The sequence below is a fragment of the Terrapene carolina genome, unplaced genomic scaffold (assembly GCF_002925995.2).
Source record: "Terrapene carolina triunguis isolate 2854851 unplaced genomic scaffold, T_m_triunguis-2.0 Scaffold104, whole genome shotgun sequence".
NCBI lineage: Eukaryota > Metazoa > Chordata > Testudines > Emydidae > Terrapene > Terrapene triunguis.
In genome coordinates, this window is record NW_020664455.1 from 1,917,201 (window position 1) to 1,941,003 (window position 23,803).

The 23,803-nt window shown below is 43.4% G+C and overlaps 1 protein-coding gene across 1 annotated transcript in view; it reads left to right on the plus strand.

The window, feature by feature from the left end:
• LOC112118973 (cytosolic carboxypeptidase 6) overlaps window positions 1-23,803 on the plus strand; it is a 1,367,858-nt gene that overhangs the window by 1,135,242 nt on the left and 208,813 nt on the right. The window contains exon 10 of the mRNA XM_026651876.1: window positions 22,845-22,956. Within this exon, the coding sequence (XP_026507661.1) occupies window positions 22,845-22,956 (112 nt within the window). The remainder of the gene's footprint in view (window positions 1-22,844; window positions 22,957-23,803) is intronic.

Consider the following 23,803-nt stretch of genomic DNA (forward strand, 5'->3'; position numbering starts at 1 on the left):
CCCAGAAGTATAGAGGGATTCACACAATGAAAAGTAACCAAATAGTTTGCTACCTCTCCTGGGGATGGAGATGGCTTTTTTGCAGAGAAGTACAGGACTAGGAGTCAGCAGTCATGGATTTTATTTTGGGCTCTACCAAAGGCTTCCAATGTGACCTTGGGCAATTCATTCAACCTCTTGGTGCATCTCACATGTCTCAACTGTAAAGTGCGGCTAATGCTACTTACCTACCTCACTGGAGTATTGTAAGGCATATTTCATTTAATGTTTTGTCCTTTGATGAAAAACATCATAGGTGCCTAATCCAACCCCCACCGGGGGAGGAGGGATAGTCAGTGGTTTGAGCATTGGCCTGCTAAACCCAGGATTGTGAGTTCAATCCTTGAGGGGGCTACTTAGGGATCTGGGGCAAAATCAGTACTTGGTCCTGCTAGTGAAGGCAGGGGGTTGGACTCGATGACCCTTCAGGGTCCCTTCCAGTTCTATGAGATAGGTATTGTGACAGCGTACCCCATAAGGCTTTATGGGGTGTGTGTGTGCTTATAAATGTATGTATGATATAACTGGAATATGTTTTGTGCTGCCTGTGCCATGTAACATATCTCCGTAAAGGTTATGGTCTACTATATCTATTCATCCTATTTGTACATGTATATCATTTTCTACTTGAGGTTAAGAATATGGGCTGTATGCTGGCTTGGTTTCTAAGTAAGCTTTGTGAGGCATTTAGTCAGCTTCTTTAGGAAGGAATTCGCCAGGTTAAGTACCTGATCAGGAAACACTTGGGGAACAATGCATCTTGGAATGCTCCAATCCACATAAGAAGTCTTCCTGGAGACATGCAAGATACCAGGTGGACAATGGCTTCGGCCTGTAAAGACTGAGTCATGCAGGGACATGTGACTTGCCCAGGTGACTCCAGAACTCCATCTTGGAGCTGGACTTTGCATAGGAGGGAGGAGGGGGGTCTCCACCCACAAGAGAGAGTCTATTTAAACCTGTGGGAGACCCCTCCATTTTGTCTTCAGCTGGCTGAAGAAGGAGCCTCTCCACCCCCCCAGGATACTTGAAGGAAACTGAAACAAAGGACAGTAACTACAGGGGTTGTGAGTGATTGCTGGACCCAGGCTAAAAGGAGATTAGCCTGTAAAAGGGAGCATTCTGGAACTGGTGAGGAACTTATCCGTATTTAGTTTGATTAGACATAGATTTGCGCATTTTATTTTATTTTACTTGGTGACTTACTTTGTTCTGTCTGTTACTACTTGGAACCACTTAAATCCTATTTTCTGTATTTAATACAATCACTTTTTATTTAGTAATTTACTCAGAGTATGTATTCATACCTGGGGGAGCAAACAACTGTGCATATCTCTCTATCAGTGTTATAGAGGGCGAACAATTTGAGTTTGCCCTGCATAACCTTTATGCAGGGTAAAACGGATTTATTTGGGTTTAGACCCCATTGAGAGTTGGGCATCTGAGTGCTAAAGACAAGCACACTCCTGTGAGCTGTTTTCAGGTAAACTTGCAGCTTTGGGGCAAGTGATTCAGACCCTGGGTCTGTATTGGAGCAGACGGGAGTGTCTAACCCAGCAAGACGGTGCTGGAGTCCTGAGCTGGCAGGGAAAACAGAAGCAGGGGTAGTCTTTGCACATCGGGTGGCAGCTCCCAAGGGGGTTTCTGTGATCCAACCCGTCACAGGTATATCTCCATATATTATTATTATAACTCCCATTGGCTTCATGGGGTTTTGGATCAGGTCCTAGAAGTACAAAATATTACTTTTAACCTTGCAAAAGAGTTTGGTTCTAGAAAATGGCAAAATCTTGGAAGGATTTTAGCTTCTGAAACCAGTGCGTCCACCCCCAATTATAAATTATGTGGAATGTTGATAAAATAACCTTGACATCTGATTGGCTGCTTTTACTGCATGTTAGATGCCTGGAAATTACCTAAATGGCTGCGTCACCCAATGGTTGATTATGGAAGATTAATTGATCCTGGAGGATCTGGGTGTATGATCTGAGGAGACAAAATGCAGCAAGTGACTCCATGATAAAAACATGGATCTCTCTGGGAGTGGGACGATACAAAGAAGAAACATTTGGGGATGATGGTGGAGTGATCAAGAAGTCCAGGGTGGTGAGAGCAGTGGTGGGGAGTGCCTGGTTGCCTCACCATCTCAGGATTTGGTCCAATCTGATTTCCTGTTGGGATAAATCAGGCCTTTCATGACTCATTCAAATACCTGTCCCCTCCCCCAAACACACACACACACACACACACACACACACACACACACACACACACAAAGTGTTTCTTTGGATTTATTTTTTGTGTGTAATTTGTCAGAACAAGTTATTTTTGGCTCAGCCAGAGCCATATGGATTTTCTATTTGTGGAACAAACAAACAAAAGATCATTTAACTTTGAAATTTCTGTTGCACCTGTTGTTCAAAAACCAAAACTTTAAATCCTGCTCCTAAACTGGCGCTATTTTCAGCCATCTCCTTGGAGACTTAATGACACCGTTCAAAAATGTTCACCCGTGGCAAACTCTGATTACTCGTGAAGGATTTCAAGTGTCTGTCCAGGTAGCTTATCTTCATACATTTTTTTTCATCACCTTGCATTGTGTTAAATAATATTACACCATACGTTCACCTGGAATATTTTGCTCATCTGCAATTCCCCTCTGAAACTGTCTTTGGTGCGTTGATAGGAAATGGGACTGGGAAATGCAAAGTGTTCTCTAATTAAAATTGTGGTGCATTTTTGTGTGTGGAGAGGAACATTTGAAGTGCACTCTCTCTCACTCACTCACACACACACTCTCTCTCTCTCTCTCTCTCTTTCTGATCAGTTCTTATAATATTGTCAATATAGATGCTTGCAGTACCCGGCTTCTGTTACAGACTCAGTAGTCAGGAATTATAAAACTCACTCTTATTTCATTCCTATGCAACAATGACATTGTAGTGTTACACACTCTATTTTTCTACCTGCTTTGTCAGGTATAGCTCAAGAGCTCATGTGGTGTTCTCCCTTATTGCTTTATACATTTTACCTTGGGGTGAAATTGCTTGTTTCATATATCTGTCATTCTGTTACCGTTGAAGTCTATGGTATGTTCAGATGCTTACTGAAAACAGATGGAGTAAATGCCAGAAGACAGCTGAGTCCTACGTTAAAACAAAATGTAGGTTTGTGTAGCAGAGAACTCAGAAAGTATGTAGAAAGTTGGCCTACTTTCACAAGCAACTGGAAAAAATTCGTTTATCTCCCTCCGCCTGAACGTTCATCTCCTTTCTCATCATTACTAACCCTGTTGCCAAACCCTTTTCTCCCAGTTTTGAAATCTTGCTGGAATTAAGTGGCTTCCGGATTTTGACAATGCAACATTTTGATGCATGTGTTTGTCACATCCTGATTAGATTGGTATAACTTCTGCTCCCTTAGGTCCTCCTCAAAACTCAATTAATAAACTACAGTTTCATACATGATGCTACCGCTAGGGTGATGAAACAGTCAGAGAAATTAAATCATACCATATACATCCATTTTCCACTGGCTTCCGGTCTGAAAGGAGATTGGATTTTCACAGTTCTTGGTTGGTTGGTTGTTTTTTGGAGGGGGGGAGGATGGCTATTGTCTAGTCTTCTGGATTTTGGTTAGAGTTTTCTCTCAGACTGGAGAGGTGCTTTCTGTCTCTACTTGTCCAGTCTGGCTTTGTAGCATTCCTCTTTACATGTGTTTCCATAACAGAAGGAACCTCTGCATTCTATGAGTTCTGTGCTGCATTTCCCTCCAACTCTTTCATACACACAAACATTCTGGGTGTGATCCAGTGGCCACTGAAGTTAATGGGAGTCTTTCCTTTGATTTCAGTAGATATTGGCTCAGGCCTACGTGCTTGAATTTGGATTTCAAAGGTGGGGATTCTAATCTCCATGTCTAGCACACAGCAGTGATGCCTGTATAGAGAACCTTCTTGGTTTCTAAGAATCCCTTAGTGGCATAATCCCCACTGATAGTCCTGGTACTGCCACTTCTGATGGCCTAAGAGCAGCTATGTTAACTTTTGCTGCTTCATGATGCTTCTGCGCATTCTTGGGCAATGGAATTAAGGATGCCTTCTGATTATTTATTTTTCTGGTTTGGTTTGTGAAGTTCCAATGAGAATGCCCCAACGAAGGTACCGTTGCTGCTGAGGGTGAACTTCCAACTGTTTTATGGGACTGGAGTACTGAAAACTAATCTCAATACAAGAACCTACACACTGCATCCCTGCATTTGGTACAATATGCAGGACAAAGAGCTCGTCAGAAGTCAGCCCAGGAGATGGACTTTCTTAACATTGTCCAACTACAGTTTGAACAAGTACCCATACATGTCTGAAATTGAAGGAAAGGCTCTTCCCATTAGGGAAATTAAGACACGTTCACTGTAGCAGGTGCCCTTTATGTGTCCAAACTCATCATGACCTTGCGTCATCTATTAAATAAAGATGGCCAGGCACGGGCAAGCCACTGACACGGGCAAACCATTTCAGACAAGTGCTTTGAACAGCTTTTCTCATAGCATTTCAGCTCTCTGCTCCATTCCTGCCTGAAAATGGGAAGGGCAGTTGCTCATGAAAAGTAATGAGAGAGGAAATGTAAAGTGCAATCAGACATTTCAGAGCCATCAAAATGGGTTGGTGCAACATAAGTGAAAATTATTAGGCTGTTCTTCATTTTCCAAACCAGTTCTCCCATTTGTAATTTTTACCCACATAGGCAGATTTTAAAATGTTGTGTGTGCTATCAAGGGGAAACCTATATTTGACGGGGGGTGGCTTATTTTAACAATATAGGGAGGGGGAAAGAATCCTTTTTACAGCCCCTATGAGTGAGTCAGACCTGCTTCATCTCCACTTCTGACTTGCCTAAGGTTTGAAACTCTTCTGAAATGTTAAGTTCTCTTTGCTTCAGGCTCTCTCTCTCCCCCCCCCCCCTCTTTTTTTTTTTTTTTTAAGGACAGCAGCAATGTTCACCTCCCATCCCCGTATTTCTGGAATAATTTGTTTCATGTTTGTTTGTGTTAAGCCCTTGGGAGCTTGAAATTGAAAATCTGCTTCCTCCATCCCTGAGAAATGTGTGTTCCTTCATCATGCTCTCACTGGTTTGCTGAAGGGCTGTAGCTCGTGAATGCTGGAATGTGGATAGACTCTGCAAACAAATATATGAGAAAATAAGAGGCAGGCCAATTAGGCCTCTCAGTGACAGTGTCCCTTAAAGAAGCCATATATATCACATGTTTTACAAGTGAGTAGGATTGTCAGGTGTCCTGTTTTTGACCAGAATGATTGGTCAAAATGGGACCCTGGTGGCTCCGGTCGGCACCACTGACCGGGCCATTAAAAGCCCGGTCAGCGGTGCAGCGGGGGTCTGGGGGCTAAGACAGGATCCCTACCTGCCCTAGCTCTGCGTGGCTCCCGGAAGCGGCAACCAGGTCTCTGTGGCCCATAGGCGTTGGGGGCGGCCAGGGAGGCTCCACGCGCTGCTCCTGCCTCAGGGTCGCAACCAATGGGAGCTGTGGGGGGCGGCGCCTGCCAGCGCGAAGGCAGCACACGGAGCCTCCCTGGCTGCCCGTGGCGTAGAGGCTGCAGGGACTTGGCAGATGTTTCCTCAAAGCTGCGGTAAGCGCTGTCGGGACCCCACACCCCTCCCTGCATTCCAACCCCCTGCCCCAGCACGCAGCCCCCTCCTGTGCCCCAAATCCCTCATCCCTGGCCCCGGCCTCAGCCCCATCCGGACCCTCACCTCCCCGCACCCCAAACTCCTGATCCAGCCCGAAGCCCCTCCCGCACCCCATACCCCCTCCCACACCCCAACCCCCTGTCCCAGCCGTGTGAAAGTGAGTGAAGGTAGGGAAAAGTGACTGACGGAGGAAGGGGGATGGAGCGAGCAGGGGCAGGGCCTCAGAGAAGGGGCAGGGCAGGGGTTTTCAGTTTTTTTGTGATTAGAAAATTGGCAACCCTACAAGTGAGCCCTGGTATCCCGATCAAATTCCAATTTGGGTAACTACATTCTGCCTTCCTCTACATTCCCATCCTAAAAAGTTGTGTAATGTTGCTGTAGGCTGTTAGACAGCGGATGTGCTCTTCCATGGAGTTAGCTGCATTTCAGCACCGGATGAAATGATTTTTGTACATGTCTGGTGCAAGGATCTTTGTATTGGAATCTGTTCTACTTCTACTTCTACCTTCTATTGCTCAGGAGTAACATTAGACTCAGCTAGCTGATTTTTGTAGAGGGACCCTTGCACCTTCTTGGGAGCCACATCAGTGTGGTTCAGGTCCAGTTGCTTTAAGGGTTTGCAACAGAAGCAGTGGCAAGGAGTTGATGGACTAGTACAGCTGCAGCCTGACTACCCGACCAAAACAAGCATTGGTGGGTCTGCCTCTTTAAGACTGCACCTCCACAAATACCAGCAGCCAAGAACTACCACCTAAGTATGGCTCTGACCCAACCCCCCACCCTCCCAAAAGCTTACGGGGCAATGCCAAGGGCAGCAATAAAAAGATATGCTATTGCTCCATTGTAGAGGTGACCAGAAGGAGGGTGGGAGGGAGAGGAACCATGGCAACAGCATGCATTGAGGGGCAGTTGTGATCTGGCATTGTGGTGTTTGTGAGTGTGGATTTGGTTTGAAACCTCACCCCCTGCAATCATGCTTTTTAACCAAGAGGATCTTATGTTGTGTTTTCCCCCGTCGGCATTCCAACCCTTCCTGTCTCCTACGTTATGCTCCAGGAGGCTGGCATGAAATACATTAATGGGATCTATCTCCCGGAACGTAATGCAGGTTGCATCTTACATGTGTGGTGTTGATGATATCGAACACGGATGTGTAGCAAAGAGAAAAATGAATGTGAGTTTCCCTTAAAACTTGCCGCGTGTGGATACTCGCTATCCGTTCATTTGCTTTTGCAGCACTCATGGGCAGTATTGCCAATGAGCCTATGAAAGGTAGCATACAGCAAGGCTCTTTTGTTTCATTTTCCTAGCAAGCCTTTAATGTACTCATAGATCCTGGTGACTTAATATTCATGAAGAAATACTCAAACATACAGTAGCTGCTGGCTCCGAGGAAGCAGCCTACAGTAGAAAAAGACTAGGGACCTGGAAGCCTGGGAGCTGCAGCTATGGTAAAAGGATGCACTCTCCTCTGAGCAGTGATGGAAATCTTTACCAAATGCCTTGTAACCTACAGTCAAGTTTGAAAGTAAAGGACCTAAGGATGAGAGGAGATGTATGATATCAAAGCCAATGACACGCTATACTTCTGGTACTGAGACTTTCATATATGCATTAGAAAAGAAAACAAAAATAATTCCAGATGGAAGGTTGAGTTAAAGTAGCTATCACCACAGGATACATAGATAACGTGTCAGTCACCCATATCTATTCAACTGCTGTTTAGGTACTCTCTCTGCTACACTGTAGTCCAACGCATATACAGTGATAGAAGGGATGTTAACCCAGCTTCCTAGCTAGATTCCCACTTGGTTAATTACGTTCTGCCCACATAGAGAGTACCCTGCAGACTTAGGCCTGGTCTACACTAACCCTCCAAGTCGAAGTAAGGTACGCAACTTCAGCTACGTGAATAACGTAGCTGAAGTCGACATACCTTACTTCGAACTTACCGCGGTTCAGACGCGGTCCACACGGGGCAGGCAGGCTCCCCCGTCGACTCCGCGGTACTCCTCTCGTTGAGCTGGAGTACCGCAGTCGACGGCGAGCACTTCCTGGTTCGATTTATCGCGTCCAGACCAGACGCAATAAATCGAACCCGGAAGTTCGATCCCCAGCCGCCGAACTAGCGGCTAAGTATAGACCAGCCCTTAGTCTGGTGTGATTTTCTTTCTTGAGCTGTAATACGTGTTACCCTGTTAAACAATTGCCACATTTTGCTGCAGAGGTAGCTGTGCTTCTATAACTGGCAAAGTGAGATGTCTATGCAGAGTACGACTGGTTTGTATCAATAGCACTTCTGGGTACAAATAGTCTGCCAATGTACCCTGGTGACTTTTGAGCCCTGCCCAGGATGGGAAGCTAAAATATGACATGCGAAGCTACCTTTAAACTGTGTGTAGAAGTATAGCGACCATTGCCAGCTGCAGTGTCTGAGTCCCGAGGAAGGTGAGATGGCTGGATTAAAGTGAATGGAAAGATACCCAAGGCATTGCATGTCTGGCATAATAGTACCTTAAATTTTTATAACATGTGTTATCCCAAATCACCTTAAATTGCAACAAATTGATAGACGGATGGGAGATAGGATTCACCAGCCCCTGAAATACTGGCTATAATAAATAATAATATGGAGATATACCTATCTCATAGAACTGGAAGGGACCCTGAAAGGTCATCGAGTCCAGCCCCCTGCCTTCACTAGCAGAACCACGTACTGATTTTGCCCCAGATCCCTAAGTGGTCCACTCAAGGATTGAACTCATAACCCTAGGTTTAGCAGGCTGTTTAACAGCACACTGCAGTGCTGCACAACCATTTAGGGCATGAAAACAGTCTAGTGCCTAAGTCAACCAGCAGGAGAATGGTTAGTAGTCAAAAAATAATTATTTTGGCCAAGACTGTAGGCTTATTGCTTTTACCCTTAATTAATAGCAACAAGTGTTCAGGATCAGGCTTTTTACATCTAACACAATTCTAGGGTATAGGCTTATTTCCGAATCACCAGCACCACTTCCCGTGGCTTAAAAAGCACCCACTTGGCCTGCCCCAGGCCATATTAGTTATATTTTTATTATAATGAGATGGGTTTAGACTGGTGCACTTAGAAACGTATCTCTTGTTATATTTATGGCTATCTCTTGTGTACCTGCATAGTTGTTACTACAAAGTACGGCCTCTAAAGGCACTTACTAGGAAGAGATTCCATTCGGAAACCGTTGGTACCTTTTATTGATTGATTTGTTGCTGTCTGCCACTTCTGTATGAAATTGTTACAACCTTGTCACCTAATAACATTTCTTTCTCCAAAAGTAGCTTTTAAAATATGTAGATACCCATGTTATCATTCAGTGTGCAACCTACACCAATAAAACATGAGCAAAGCAGGATGTACATATCTTTACATCCCTCTTGTACTTGCTAGAATTTTTTTAAACTGATTTCAAGAAATAGGAGGAAATTGAAGGAAGAGTAAGAAAAATGATAAGGGGATTGGAAGGATTGATCTATGAGTAATGATTTAAAGGAACTGAATATGTATTATAAGTATGGCTGATAGCATTGTCTATTAGTAAGGGTGTCCGACACTTCCCACTGTCAGCACGGTGGGCTGGACTAGATGACTTCTTGAGGTTCCTTCCAGCCCTAGATTTCTATTATTCTATAAAACCCTGCTTTCAGTTGCTTCTAACTTTGTTAAACTTTAGCCATTTCCATGCAGAGAGTCTGCCTCAGGCTGAGGGTTTTTTGTGTGGAAAATTTCAACCTAAATGATTGGGCTATTTTCAGGAGGCTAGGGCAAAATATGTTGTTTTGTCCATATTTTAAAAAATCTGATGATATTTTCTTTGAAAAGCTGTAGTGCCCCCATGCCTTGGAGCAAGGAAGTGCTGAGCGCTTCCAGCTGCAACTGAAATCAGTGGGAGCTGTGATTTGAACATATAAAGTGCTATATAAAGAATGCTAAGTACTCTGAAAAATCAGGTATTAAGCATCTCTAAGTGGGCACCTGAAATTGGTGGATACTTTTGTCCCTAATGTCTCTCTGACTCAGCTCCCAACCTATCAAATGGGGGAATGCCATCCCCTCACCTCTCAGGGGTGTTGTGAAACTAAGGAAATTAATCATTCTCTCTTCAGAGGAGGGTTTAAAAGGTGTGTCGTAAATAAGGCCAGGGGATTCACACTGAGTGAGGAGAACACAAATTATCGACGAGCTGCTCGTTACATGAGATCTGTCCATTCTGTGTATTGAATGAGTCAGGCATCCTATGGAAACAATGATATGTGCTCCTTTACTTAAAGACTGCATAGGCACCAGGGGGCTGAATTAAGGTTGCCCAGACAAACTTAATTGTGTCATTTCCTAACTTCTGAGCGCTTGACTGTGAACCTTAATAATGTTTTTAATGTTTGTGTGTAATAGATGCTACAGCAAGATCCAAGTACTCTTTCTTCGATTTTTGTATAGTGCCTCACCTAGTCATCTACTGCTGACATGGTTACCCTGTCCATAGGCTTGGAGGATATAAATACCAAGTAGGTATAGGTATACAAGTTGATCTCACTAATAGTAATTGGGTGAAATATTAAAAGGGAAATGTTAGGTGAATATCAGTGTGACACATTTTGAGCTGCTCTGTAATAATTTATGAACGCTCTATGTTCACTTGGTTATTGGGGTGTTTACTATAAGCATATGTTGGGTTAGTTGACTAGAGCTTTATAAGAAAAACAAGCAGGAAGCTAAAGAGAGGTTCAAGGTAAGCCACACTCAGAAAACACTTGAGCGGTATTATGGGACAATACCCAAACTGTTGGTTGTGAAGATGTTACCTTCTCCCCAGCCAACCTGTAAATCTAGTTGTGTCCAGAAGGTCCAAAGCCCAGGAAAGCAGAAGAACAAAGGAACTCTGGCAGTTTCGAAAGGATCTCTCTCTTGAGAAGGATATAGTTGTTTGGGAGAGCCAGACTGACACCCAGGACCCACTGGGGTGTCTGAAGAATATTGTTCTACAAGGGTTATCGTCAGGAGATGGTAAGGCAGACATGCATGGAGACTGTTTATTGTTTTAAAATCCCTTTTCTCTAAATGATTTGTCCTGTTGTTAAAGAAACATACGTTGCTTTAAGAATGCTGTCTGGTGGTTCTATTCACCACTGGTCACATACTCCCAAAGGGAAGAACTGCAAGTGTTTGAACTCAGTTGGACCTACTGGGTAAGCGTAGCAGATACATAGAATACCGTACATAAGAACGGTCATACTGGGTCAGACCAAAGGTCCATCCAGCCCAGTATCCTGTCTTCCGACCGTGGCCAATGCCAGGTGCCCCAGCCTCTGGCAAACAGAGGCTAGGGACATCATCCCTGCGCGTCCTGGCTAATAGTCATTGATGGACCTATCCTCTATGAATTTGTCTAGTTCTTTTTTGAACCCTGTTATAGTCTTGGCCTTCACAACTGTGACGGGTTGGATCACAGAAACCCCCTGGGAGCTGCCACCTGATGTGCCAAGACTACTTCTACCCCTGCCTTCCCTGCCAGCTTGGGGCCCCAGCAGCCTGTCTTGCTGAGCCAGACACTCCTTTCTGCTCCAACAAAGACCCAGGGTCTGGATTACTTGCCCCAAAGTTGCAGATTTACCTGAAAGCAGCTAACAGAAGTGTTCCTGTCTTTAACACTCAGATGCCCAACTCCCAATGGGGTCTAAACCCAAATAAATCCGTTTTACCCTGTATAAAGCTTATGCAGGGTAAACTCATGAATTGTTTGCCCTCTATAACACTAATAGAGAGATATGCACAGTTGTTTGCTCCCCCAGGTATGAATACATACTTTGAGTTAATTAATAAGGAAAAAGTGATTTTATTAAATACAGAAAGTAGGATTTAAGTGGTTCCAAGTAGTAACACACAAAACAAAGTAAGTCACCAAGCAAAATAAAATAAAATGCGCAAATCTATGTCTAATCAAACTGAATACAGACAATCTCACCCTCAGAGATGCTTTAGTAAGTTTTTTCCTCAGACTGGACACCTTCCAGGCCTGGGCACAATTCTTTCCCCTGGTACAGCTCTTGTTGTAGCTCAGGTGGTAGCTAGGGGATTCTTCATGATGGCTCCTCTCCTCCCTTTGTTCTGTTCCACCGCTTTATATATCTTTTGCATAAGGCGGGAATCCTTTGTCCCTCTGGGTTCCCACCCCCTCCTTCTCAATGGAAAGATACCAGGTTAAAGATGGATTCCAGTTCAGGTGACATGATCACATGTCACTGCAAGACTTCATTGCCCACTTGCCAGCACACGTATACAGGAAGACTTACAGGTAAACACAGCCATCTGCAGACAATTGTCCTGGTTAATGGGAGTCATCAAGATTTCAAACCACCATTAATGGCCCACACTTTGCATAATTACAATAGGCCCTCAAAGTTATATTTCATATTTCTAGTTTCAGATACAAGAGTGGTACATTTATACAAATAGGATGATCACACTCAGTAGATTATAAGCTTTGTAATGATACCTTACAAGAGACCTTTTGCATGAAGCATATTCAAGTTACATTATATTCACTCACTAGCATATTTTTATAAAACCATATAGACTGCAATGTCACAACAACATCCTCTGGCAAGGAGTTCCATAGATCGACTGTGCATTGTGTGAAAACATACTTCCTTTTGTTTGCTTTAAACCTGCTGCCTATTAATTTCATTTGGTGACCTCTAGTTCTTGTGTTATGTGAAGGCATAAATAACACGTCCTTATATACTTTCTCTACACCAATCATGATTTTATAGACCTATATCATATCCCTCCTTATTAGTCTCTTATCCAAGCTGAGAAATCCCAGTCTTATTAATCTCTCCTCATACGGCAGCCATTCCATACCCCTAATCATTTTTGTGGCCCATTTCTGAACCTTTTCCAAGTCCAATATATCGTTTTTGAGATGGGGTGACCACATCTGCATGCAGTATTCAAGTTGTGGGCGTACCATGGATTTATATAGAGGCAATATGATATTTTCTGTCTTATTATATATCCCTTTCTTAATGTTTCCCAGCATTCTGTTAGCTTTTTTTGACTGCCACTGCACGTTGGGTGGATGTTTTCAGATAACTATCCACAATGACTCCAAGATCTCTTTCTTGAGTGGTAACAGCTAATTTAAACCCCATCATTTTATATGTATAGTTGGGATTATGTTTTCCAATGTGCATTACTTTGCATTTATCAACATTGAATTTCATCTGCCATTTTCTTGCCCAGTCATCCAATTTTGAGAGATCCTTTGGTAGCTCTTCGCAGTCTGCCTAGGACTTAACTATCTTGAGTAGTTTTGTATCATCTGCAAATTTTGCCACCTCACTGTTTACCCCCTTTTCCAGATCATTTATGAATATGTTAAATAGGATTGGGCCCAGTACAGACCCCTGAGGGACACCACTATTTACCTCTCTCCATTCTGAAAACTGGTCATTTATTCCTACCCTTTGTTTCCTGTCTTTTAACCAGTTACTGATCCAAGAGAGAACCTTCCCTCTTATCCCATGACTGCTTACTTTACTTAAGAGCCTTTGGTGAGGGACCTTGTCAAAGGCTTTCTGAAAATTTAAATACACTATAGCCACTGAATCCCCCTTGTCCACATGCTTGTTGACCCCCTCAAAGAATTCTAGTAGATTGGTGAGGCATGATTTCCCTTTACAAAAACCATGTTGACTATTCCCCAGCAAATTATGTTCATCTATGTGTCTGACAATTTTGTTCTTTACTATAGTTTCAACCAGTTTGCCCAGTACTGAGGTCAGGCTTACAGGCCTGTAACTGCCGGGGTCACCTCTGGAGGCCTTTTTAAAAATTGGCATCACATTAGCTATCCTCCAGTCATTTGGTACAGAAGCTGATTGAAATGATAGGTTCCAGATGACAGTTAGTAGTCCTGCCATTTCACATTTGAGTTCCTTCAGAACTCTTCAGTGAATACCATCTCGTCATGGTGACTTATTACTGTTTAGTTCATTAATTTGTTTCAAAGCCTCCTTTAATGACACCTCAATCTGGGACAGTTCCTCAGATTTGTCACCTAAAAAGAATGGCTCAGGTTTAGGAATCTCCCTCACATCCTCAACTGTGAAGACTGATGAAAAGAATTCATTTAGTTTCTCCGCAATGGCCTTTTCATCCTTGAGTGCTCCTTTAGCCTCTCGATTGTCCAGTGGCCCCACTGGCTGTTTAGCAGGCTTCCTACTTCTGATTTACTTTAAAAAAAAATTGCTATTACTTTTGGAGTCTTTGGCTAGCTGTTCTTCAAATTCTGTTTTGGCGTTCCTAATTATATTTTTTGCACTTCATTTGCCAGAGTTTATGCTCCTTTCTATTTTCTTCATTAGGATTTAACTTCCACTTTTTAAAGGATGCCTTTTTGCCTCTCACTGCTTCTTTTACTTTGTTGTTTAGCCACGGTCGCACTTTTTTGGCTTTCTTACTATGTTTTTGTTTTTTTTTTAATTTGTAGCTGTAACTGCAGCCCAGGACGGGGTCTAAGAGTGGGAGAATTGTAGATTGCCACCCCAGGAAAGGTAAAGGCATGAGGCCAGATTCCTGAGGAAGTGCACTCAGGGCTTCTCTACATGAACAATTAGAACTGCTGCAAGCCAGGCTGTGACTCTACTCCAGGTTAGCCTGCTATGATCTAACTATTCCTATGCACTCTACTGACGTGCATTAACTGGTCATCCATGTGCTTTGAGCTAGTCCAGTTTCAAAGAGGGCTAGATCAAAGCATTCTAATGAACTGTTCATGCGCATCAGCAGGGTGCACAGGCTATCATGGGGGACATTCACACCACAGCTTGCCACAGACTAATGGTTCATTTAGACAATCCCTCAGAGAGAATTGTAGGGGGATAGAGGTCAGCTAGCCCTGTAACCATGATATAAGCGTCCTAGCAGTGAGTTCTGTTGGATTGTGCAATAGTCTCCCAAAGGAAGTCCCATCACTTGAAAAATTGAAAATCAAACTGGACAAAGCACTGGAGAATAAACTGTAAGGAGCAATCCTGCACTTGTCCCTGGGGACTAGCATATCTTTTGCATCTTTTATGAAATCACGGGTCAAGATTTTCCTGTCCTTGTAATGGACCTTGCCTCCAATATTCTGCTTTTGCTACATGCACAGAAATCCTATTGACATCACTGAGAACTCAGTGTATGTAGGGAGAGTAGAATCTCTGAACGGAGATGTGCTTTGCAGATCGGAGAGGGGAATTCTACCCGTTTTCTCCTGGGTGCATGTGTCTGTGATGCCAGTTACCAGCTATGGGAAATGCATGTGTTTGTCAGAAGAAGAAGAAAATATCCCTTTGTGTTTATTCTTATTTAACACTGTTTACATAGAAAATAGCGAAACAGATCTCTAACCATCATGTACTATTTAAAACTGTGTCTCTACACAGTGTAAAGCTCATTCTGCAAACATCTACTCCACCATGTGGCCTTTGGGAGTTAATGCTGTTCTGTGTGTCCACTTGTGTTCTGGCAGGAGTATATAACCTTTTGTGAGGGTTTCCAGGATTGTAAATTACACATGCAAAATGTTGCCCAAAAACCAAAACCAAAACTCACCCTTTCTATGGCTGTAGCTGAAACCATAGCTGTCTCGCTACGTAATTGCCTTAAAACATGTCGGCCTGAACGAATCCCCTTTTATGAATAATAGGCAAATGCATAAATCACAACCCCCCAAGGACCCAAATGGTGAAATGCACACTAATGAAGACCCCAGCTTCTCCAGTGATGGCAGGTGAAAATTTGATTTGTAAAATGTCATGAGTCTAACAGGTTTAAAATGATATTTTCATTATAAGAAGCAAGTATTCAATTTCTTTTCCTTGCATTCACTCTCTTGTAGTGCACAGTGACTATTGCAGACCGCAGTCTCCCAGCAGTTCCTCTGACTCTTGCCTCGAAGACGAGCAACAATAGAGACCAATTACCCCCGGTCTCAACTCTTTTTATTGCATATGCCTGGGAAAAAAGTATGCTGCATCTCCTCCCCTGCCTCCTACCGGTTTTCAATTTCAGATCCTAACCCTGACCCGTAGTGCCATTTGCGGATTTGAACTTACAGGCTTTGTGTGCGGTATTATCTGCAAATTCACCCGGTACTGATCCAATGAACCAACAAAGCCGAAGGGAAGTGTGTACGGTTCTCTTTGTAATAAATCATATGCCATGAAAAAGGATTGCTTTAACTCCTTTACTCCATTATTCACCATATCTCACCTTGTGGGAAAAGGTCTGTTAGCGAGAGACTCAGGAGCATAGTAGGTGCAGGGAAGGAAAATGTAGTGTGGGGAAAGGAAGAATCAAAGCAAAGGGAAAGTCGGAGGTCCTGGAGATTTCTGTAACTTGGAGGTTCTTGAAAGGAAAGGCACAATCTGAAAGAAACATAAGCAGCCTTAACATTTTTATGGCCCAGCATTGGCCACGTCACTAAACCCTTCTCAATTCTAGCAAGAAACTAGAAGCGGTTTGCTAAAGCATGTAGGCAAGGGATATTTCAAACCAGTTTTGGGTGAATCTCAGAATGTTAGGCAATGATCTGAACAGAAACCTCCTAGCAGTTTAGATGCTAGTTTGAGCTTCTTTGCTTTTGTCGAGGTGGGCTGGTAACTTCTTGAAGTCGAGAGAGATGGGGACTGCAAACATTTTCAGTTAGTTTCCATTTCAGTATTGGAACTAATTTGCTTTGATTGGATTTGCACCTCTTTATGGTGGTTTAGTAGCAGAAAGGTTTGCCAAAATAGCGAATTTCAGGTGAATATTGGAGAATCTTAATGGAACTCAATTTCTAATTCATAAGCCCAAGTATCTGCAGCAGAAACCTGATTCTGAGAGTTGTGCTCATCCAGTCATGGAACAGAAACATACCATGTCCAGTGTAGCCTGAACCAACACAGTTTGAATTTGCAAGTGTCCGACATTTGAATGTTTTTAAATTATGTTAATATGGATGATCAACAGCAATTGCTGATTGCTCAGAAAGTTCATAAAGACATAACGGTTGGTTTCCATGGAGGTGAAAGTGGTGTCATAAAAGGAGGTTGGGATTGCCCATTGTGAATGATCAGCAGGATCTGGTGGCCAAGACAGAATGCTGCTTTCCTCCTTTATACACACCAAAACATGCAACCACCTCCACCTTAATTCGGAATCACTTGCACCAACATCCCAATCCATTTCAGTCTCTAGTTCAAAATTACCCACTTTGTTTTTAAAACCTTTCATCGGTTTGCTCCAACCACCCTCACGGAGCTTGTTTCTCTCTACTTCCTTCACTTCTCCCTTCAGTTACCTGAATTTTCCATCCTTCCTGCAGCCTCACTGTTTTTTGAATGCAAGGCAGCTCTCTCAATCTGGTACATCATTCTGTATTGCTCAGCCCCAGGTCTCATTTCAAAGCTCATCTTCAAATGTAACTTTTCTCCCTCCGCTTTTCTCAGTTTCCCTCTCTCTTTAGGGTTGGTTTTGTACTGAATGTTTTCGTTTATTTCCTGTACAATATAAACACACCACTGCTGTATAATATACCACCCACCATCTTGCAATCTTTATGGGCCAGATTGTGAAGCTCTATGTGACACTGGTGAGTACTCACATGAGTAGTTGGCACTGAAACCAATGGCACTCATCATAGTACTCACCAGTGTGACTAAAGAATGAAATATCTGGCCCTAAATCTTCAAAGTGTGGTATGGTATAGTGCAGTGGTTCCCAAACTTCAACAACCTGTGAACCCCTTTCACTCAAATGTCAAGTCTCGCGAACCCCCTCCTAAAAATGAATATTTCCAGGGATTTTCTCCTTTATCTGAGTATAAATTATAAAAGCAGTGATCTGGGAAATATAACATTTGTTTTTATGACATGCATATTACACACTATTTATTATTTATCACTACAGTATTTTTATTACATTATGAAAATGACGACACTCTTCCAAGATCTCACTTTCATAGCTTGTATCACTTTGAATAAGCCTGTTATAAGACAAGGGTCCTTCATTTCATCAAGGAATATCAGATGTGAAACGTCATGAAGGTATTTAAGAAGCCAACTCAAAGAGTTCCTCCTACACAAGCATTCAGGTCTTGAGCAGTCCAGGCAAACAATGCACATTACAACAAAGCTTAAACTCGTTCTTCATAATAATTAAAAAAAAAAACCATACTAGCTGCCTATTTAATTTTAAAAACAGCAAAAAGTATCCACCTCCCTTTCCATTTCTTATAAGGAGTCTTGAAGTTTAAATCTCCTCAGTGTGATAGATATGCTTGCTTTGATCTGCTTAGTTCGTGGAAGTCCAGTGGCTCCGGGCTGCTGGCCCCATGCTGCCCGGGGTCCCTAGGGACAGCTCTGTCCGCCATTAGGGAATTTTTTTCCAAGAACCCCCTGTAACATTTCGCGAACCCCCAGGGGTTCACGAACCCCAGTTTGGGGACCACTGGTATAGTGGAACACAGTTCTTTTCCCTTTGCAGGGTTGGTGTTTTGAAGCAGTGTGGGCTAGTGGATAGAACAATGGTCTAGAACTTGGGAGACCTCAGTTCTATTCCCTGGGTGACCTTCAGCAAGTCACTCCACCTCCTCTGCCTCACTTTCCCTACCTGTACAACGGGGATAATGATACTAACCTCCTTTGTAAAGTGCTTTGAGATCTCCTGATGAAAAGCACTGTATAAGAGGTAGGTGGTAGTAGTATTATTATTTCTCAGTTATGCACGGGGTACCTGAGACAGCAGTCAACCAGTTAACGAATGGAAGCACCAAGCAAGATGTACTTGGAAACAAACTGGTCTAGGCTGTGGAGAGGGAATTTTACAAAGGAATGCAAGATGCAAATGGGAAACTACCCAGTTGAAACTGTTGCAGAGGATATATTGGACACAAGAGAGACTGCATTACCTGGGAGTAAAAGAGTATCATGAATGCAGGATCTGTAAAAGAGAGACAAGGCGGGTGAGGTAATATCTTTTATTGGACCAACTTCTGTTGGTGAGAGAGACAAGCTTTCGAGTTTACACGGAGCTCTCCTTCAGGTGTGGGAAACACACTCAGAGTGTCACAGCTAAATACAAGGTAGAACAGATTGTTTAGCATAAGGAGTTAACACACATTTCAAGGGACCATTCAAGATGAAGTGACCTGTTAACACCTCTCTGATCATTCGGGGGGTGGGGAGGAACCTGGGGCAGAGGAGAGAAATTAATGGGTTTATAGATTGTTGAAATAAACCATAATTCCAGTGTCTCTGTTCAGTCGATGATTTTCAGTGTTTAGCAAAGTTATGAATTTAAACTCCCCCGTTCACCTTTTTGATGATACTGTGCAGGTTTCCTTTGAAGATGAAGACTAATAGGTCGGATATAGAATTACAGAAGATTAGGGTTGGAAGAGACCTCAGGAGGTCATCTAGTACAACCCCCTGCTCAAACCAGAGTGATCACTTTTTGTGAAAAGTGTTCACCAGCAGGTGATAATGGTGTATTTGTGTCTCATAATTTTTCAATGTGAGTTCCTTTGATAGTGTAGTGATTAGTTTCACCCACATATTTGTTATTGGGGTATTTAGTGCACTGGATGAGGTACACCACATTGTGTGATAAGCATGCGCTGGACCCATGGATCTTGAAAGGTGTATTGTTGGGGTGGGGTGGGGTGTGGTGTTGATCATCGTAGCAGTGGAAATATGTCTACAGGTTTTACATCTGTTGTTCTGGCAGGGTCTGGATCGGTTAAGTTGGTGTGTCCGGGTCTCTGGGGAGCTTGCTTCTGATGTTGAGCTTGGTGAGGTTGGGAAAGTTTTTGAACCCTAAAAGAGGGGTTCAGGAAAGATTTCTTTCAGCATGTGGTCCCCATTGAGTATGGATCTATAAAAGTCATGCAGGATCCTCTCACCATATGCTTTGGCCATGTCCGGTTATGCATGAGTTTTGGGAGACTGTTTTACCTGAAATAAGATCAATAATCAAATCTGATGTGCCAAGGAAAACAACTTTGTTTCTGTGGAGATGGCACAAGTGTGCAAGAGATGAATAAAGAAAACACTATGAATGCAAATTAGTCTGTAGGAAAATAAGAAAAAAAGATTTTAAAAAAGATAAAAAGAAAACTGAATACTGCTCCAAAACTGGAAAGACATACTAATGCCCATATCAAAGAGTAAATTAATTGTTGCTTCAATAGAGGTGAGATACAGCGATATCATAGACTGACTAAATGATATTTGGAAATTAGTCTGGGATCATATTAAGTAATGCTGGGAGGATCATCCCAACTGAATAACTTGTCAACATTTGCTTCTAGTTTTTGTTTCTGAAATGTTGGTGCAAAATTCTCACATTTATTTGTTGCATAATATAGATCCTGAAATTCATCATAAAGAATGATTCATAGGAAATTTGCCTTGTGTTGGTTAGTTACAGAAATTATGCATAATTGTTTCTGTTCCCTGGTTGGATAAGTTATGTAACTAACAAATACTGAGCAAACGTCAATTTGCAATTCCTGTTTGCACTTAGTTGTTTGGTTTTTTGTGTGCTCTATAGCCTGATCAGATGACCATGGAAAGTGAACAGGGTGGAATCAAAATTTGTTTGCTTTCTGTGATGTTACTACTTTAAAATATGTTTAAATGTAAATGAGCTGGTCTAGTCATGCAGGCGATGCGATTTCTGGCACTGAGCTCCTACAAAAGACGTCCTGTGGAGTCCGCATGCTGTGTCTTAGCGTGGTTTGCCAAACAGCAAGAAAATTCATTGTGAGCATGAAGGTTTCTGAGTTTGCAAAACGAAAAGGCGGTTAGCGTGATTCTGAGCTCTTACCAGTTCTACACCATTTACTTTTCCGTGGCGATACTCCTGATTTATGCCAGTGCCAGTGAGGTCAGAAGCAGGCATTGTGAGAGGAGCTGAGCAGGAATGGGGTTTTCTGTTCTGCAAAAAAATCAAAGATTTTTCTCTCTTTTTGTTTTTTGTTCCTCGTGAAATGAAACAAATCTGTTTTGTTTTGCAGAAGAGCAGGCTGCCGGGCTCCCCAGCTGCCAAGGTGACAAAATGGTCAGGTAGTCCAGCCATCCACCTGATCTTTAGGTGGGCAGCCTGGGGAACTGGCCAGGCAGGGAACCAGCTACCTGACTTCCTGAGTAACCAGGGGAACTGGCCTCCAGACCAGGGCCGGCTCCAGGCACCAGCTAAGGAAGCAGGTGCTTGGGGCGGCCAATACAAAGGGGTGGCACTCCGTCCGCTATTGGAGCAGCCCGTCCAGATCTTCAGTGGCGGGTCCCTCAGTCCCTCTCTTCCTCTTTGAGCTGCCGCCCAAGTGCCGCCGAAGGGGAAGAGAGGGAGCGAAGGACCCACCGCCGAACTTCCACAAAAGAATGGAGCGACGCAATTGAGTTGCCGCCAAAGAACCGCCGATCGGCTTTTCCCCCCCCCCCTGCTTGGGACGGCAGAAACCCTGGAGCCAGCCCTGCTCCTGACTTCCCAGGTGACCACCTGGGGGCAATCATTCTGCTGCCTTCCCACAAACCCTGCCCTGATGGGGTGCCTGAGAGGTGGGAAGCTGGAGCCAGGAGACCCCACTTGCCAATTGATTGGCTGCTTGCCTGTTCTGTCAAAATTTTTGACAGAATCGATACATTCTTGCAGGACTCTGTTGGAAGATTTCTGACCAGTTCCAGTGTTGAGTTTAATTTTGTAGTTTCAGCCCTACATTTTACTTTTCTAAGTTTTGCATTTTGTGTTTCTATCCAAGCCTGTGCTTTGGCTCAGCATTTAGGATGTTGGGTATTTTCCTTTCATTTTTGCCTATTACATGTAAAGTCCTAACTCCTAGATTCTTCAGATTTTTGTTAAACGACATTACTAGAGCAAATCTCTATTGTTTGCATAGGTGTATTTAAAAGATTAAGATAGAACAGGCCTTCACACAATAGCTTGGGGATCAACGAAAGCTTTTTACGTCTCAAGAAGCTTTAAGGCTTAGTAGCAAGTTTGATTGTATTGTTTAGTTTTATATATAGGAAAAATTGTATCTTTGCCTGGGGTTGTCTGTTGTTGTTTCTGTTGAGAATCAGTGTGATTCCTGCATTGCTGAACCATATCCACTGGTCAGATCTTGCTCTGCCAAGGGGACAATTGATTGTTGCACTTGATGCCCAAAAGTGGGGTAGATGACACCTAAAGTGGACAGCAGACGTGATCCCTGCCCTGAAGAGTTTACAACCTGTGGGGCTCATTCTGCGTCCCTTCCTTGTGTTCAGAAGTACCTCACTCTGCCAGTAGTCTGGATGACTTTAGAGGGACTTTTTGAGAGGAAGATATAACTCAACCTGAGTAAGGGGGACAGTATCAGACTCGAAATTAGACCACAAAGTACCAAGAGGAATACGAGTCAGCAGGGAAAGAAGAGGAGTCAGACGTAGCATATATGATCTCACATTAATAAGAGTACATGGTTGATCTGCTCAGTATTTCATGGCAGGATAAAGTAAATAGGATTGGACTTTCTTTTCGTCCATCCCGATTCCATGAAGCACTCAAGCACCCTCTTAATGTCCTTTGACTTCCATGTGCTTAAGGAATTTCCTGAGCCACGGCTTCACTGAGGATGGGCTAGGAGCACGGTGGGTCAGCTTAGGCGCAACCTTGCAGACATAGTTGGTACTCAGAAGAATGTGGGAAGACAGTCATGGGCTAGGTGGGCGAATGGACTGTCATTGTTGGTGCTGAAACATGGTCACATTGGGGAGGTGAAGTGGAAAAGGACAAGGCTGGCTGAAAGGGAGGTTGAGGGAACAATGATATGAAGGGTAAGAAGCTTAAATGTGAGTCACCAAAGGTGCTGCTACAGAAATCCTGCCAACCAGGTCATGACAGGTCACTGCCTGATCTCTCCTACTGCTCTGGAGAGAACTTGCCCTGTTTTTTGTGAGGAGCTGTGCACCAACCAGCAGGACTTCCACCTAATTCTGTCTGACATGGGTATAAGTTGAAGACCATACTGATGGCTGTTTTGTGTGTTTGTACAGGTGCTCCTTGATGGGGTTTGATTTAAACCGGCACTGGGTGGATCCGTCTCCCTGGGCTCATCCCACGCTGCATGGAGTAAAACAGCTCATCGTTCAGATGTACAACAATCCGGTGAGTGGGGACATTTACACTGGAAAAGCATCTTCCCCAAGGGAGAGCATTGCATTGCATAGGCAGAGCCTGCGGGCTGCTACAGGCAGCTGGCAATTCTGACTTGGACAGATCCTGTGGCAAACCTTTAAAAAGGGAACCAAGCAAACAACACCTCCGCTGCATGTCGTCAGGGAACATTTTAAGTGTTGTTTGTCATTGGGAACGTTCGAGTGGAGAGAGCAAGTGAAAATAAGTTCAGCGCAGATTATATATGGAATAGTGCCGAACGCAGGGCCCAGATTCAATTGAGCAGCTCTCTTGATGTCTTGAGCTGGATTCAAAACAGCAGGTCCCTGAAATTGAATTACCAAGTGGTACTGATGTTAATCCAGAGGTCTGGTAGGCGTTGCTATGTAGCGTCTGGGCAGGAGGGAAATAATATTTGTAAATATTCCATAAACACACACACAGGCTCGGTCAGAGAAGCCGAGTGAAATGAAATCTCTGCTAATCAGAGGAGATGCATTGCAGGGAATGTAGGGAAGAGGAGGAGGAGGAGGAAGGCAGACAGTTATTGAATGTTTGACATCCAAGTGGAGAAGGATTATTGAACACGCAACCTAAGAAAAACCACTGGACAAAGATGGAGACGGGGTGGGGAAAAAAAGAAATGATTCTAGGCACACTCTGGGAAATATGAGGGGATTTCATAGACGTTGTTTGCTGTGTGAAATTCCTGATATTAATTTGATAATTATGCTTTCCATTTTGCGGATTAGGTGTGCTTCTTTCACATAAACTGAGGTTTTTCTTTTTCCGTGTGTGTGTGTGTGTGTGTGTGTGTGTGTGTGTGTGTGTGTGTGTG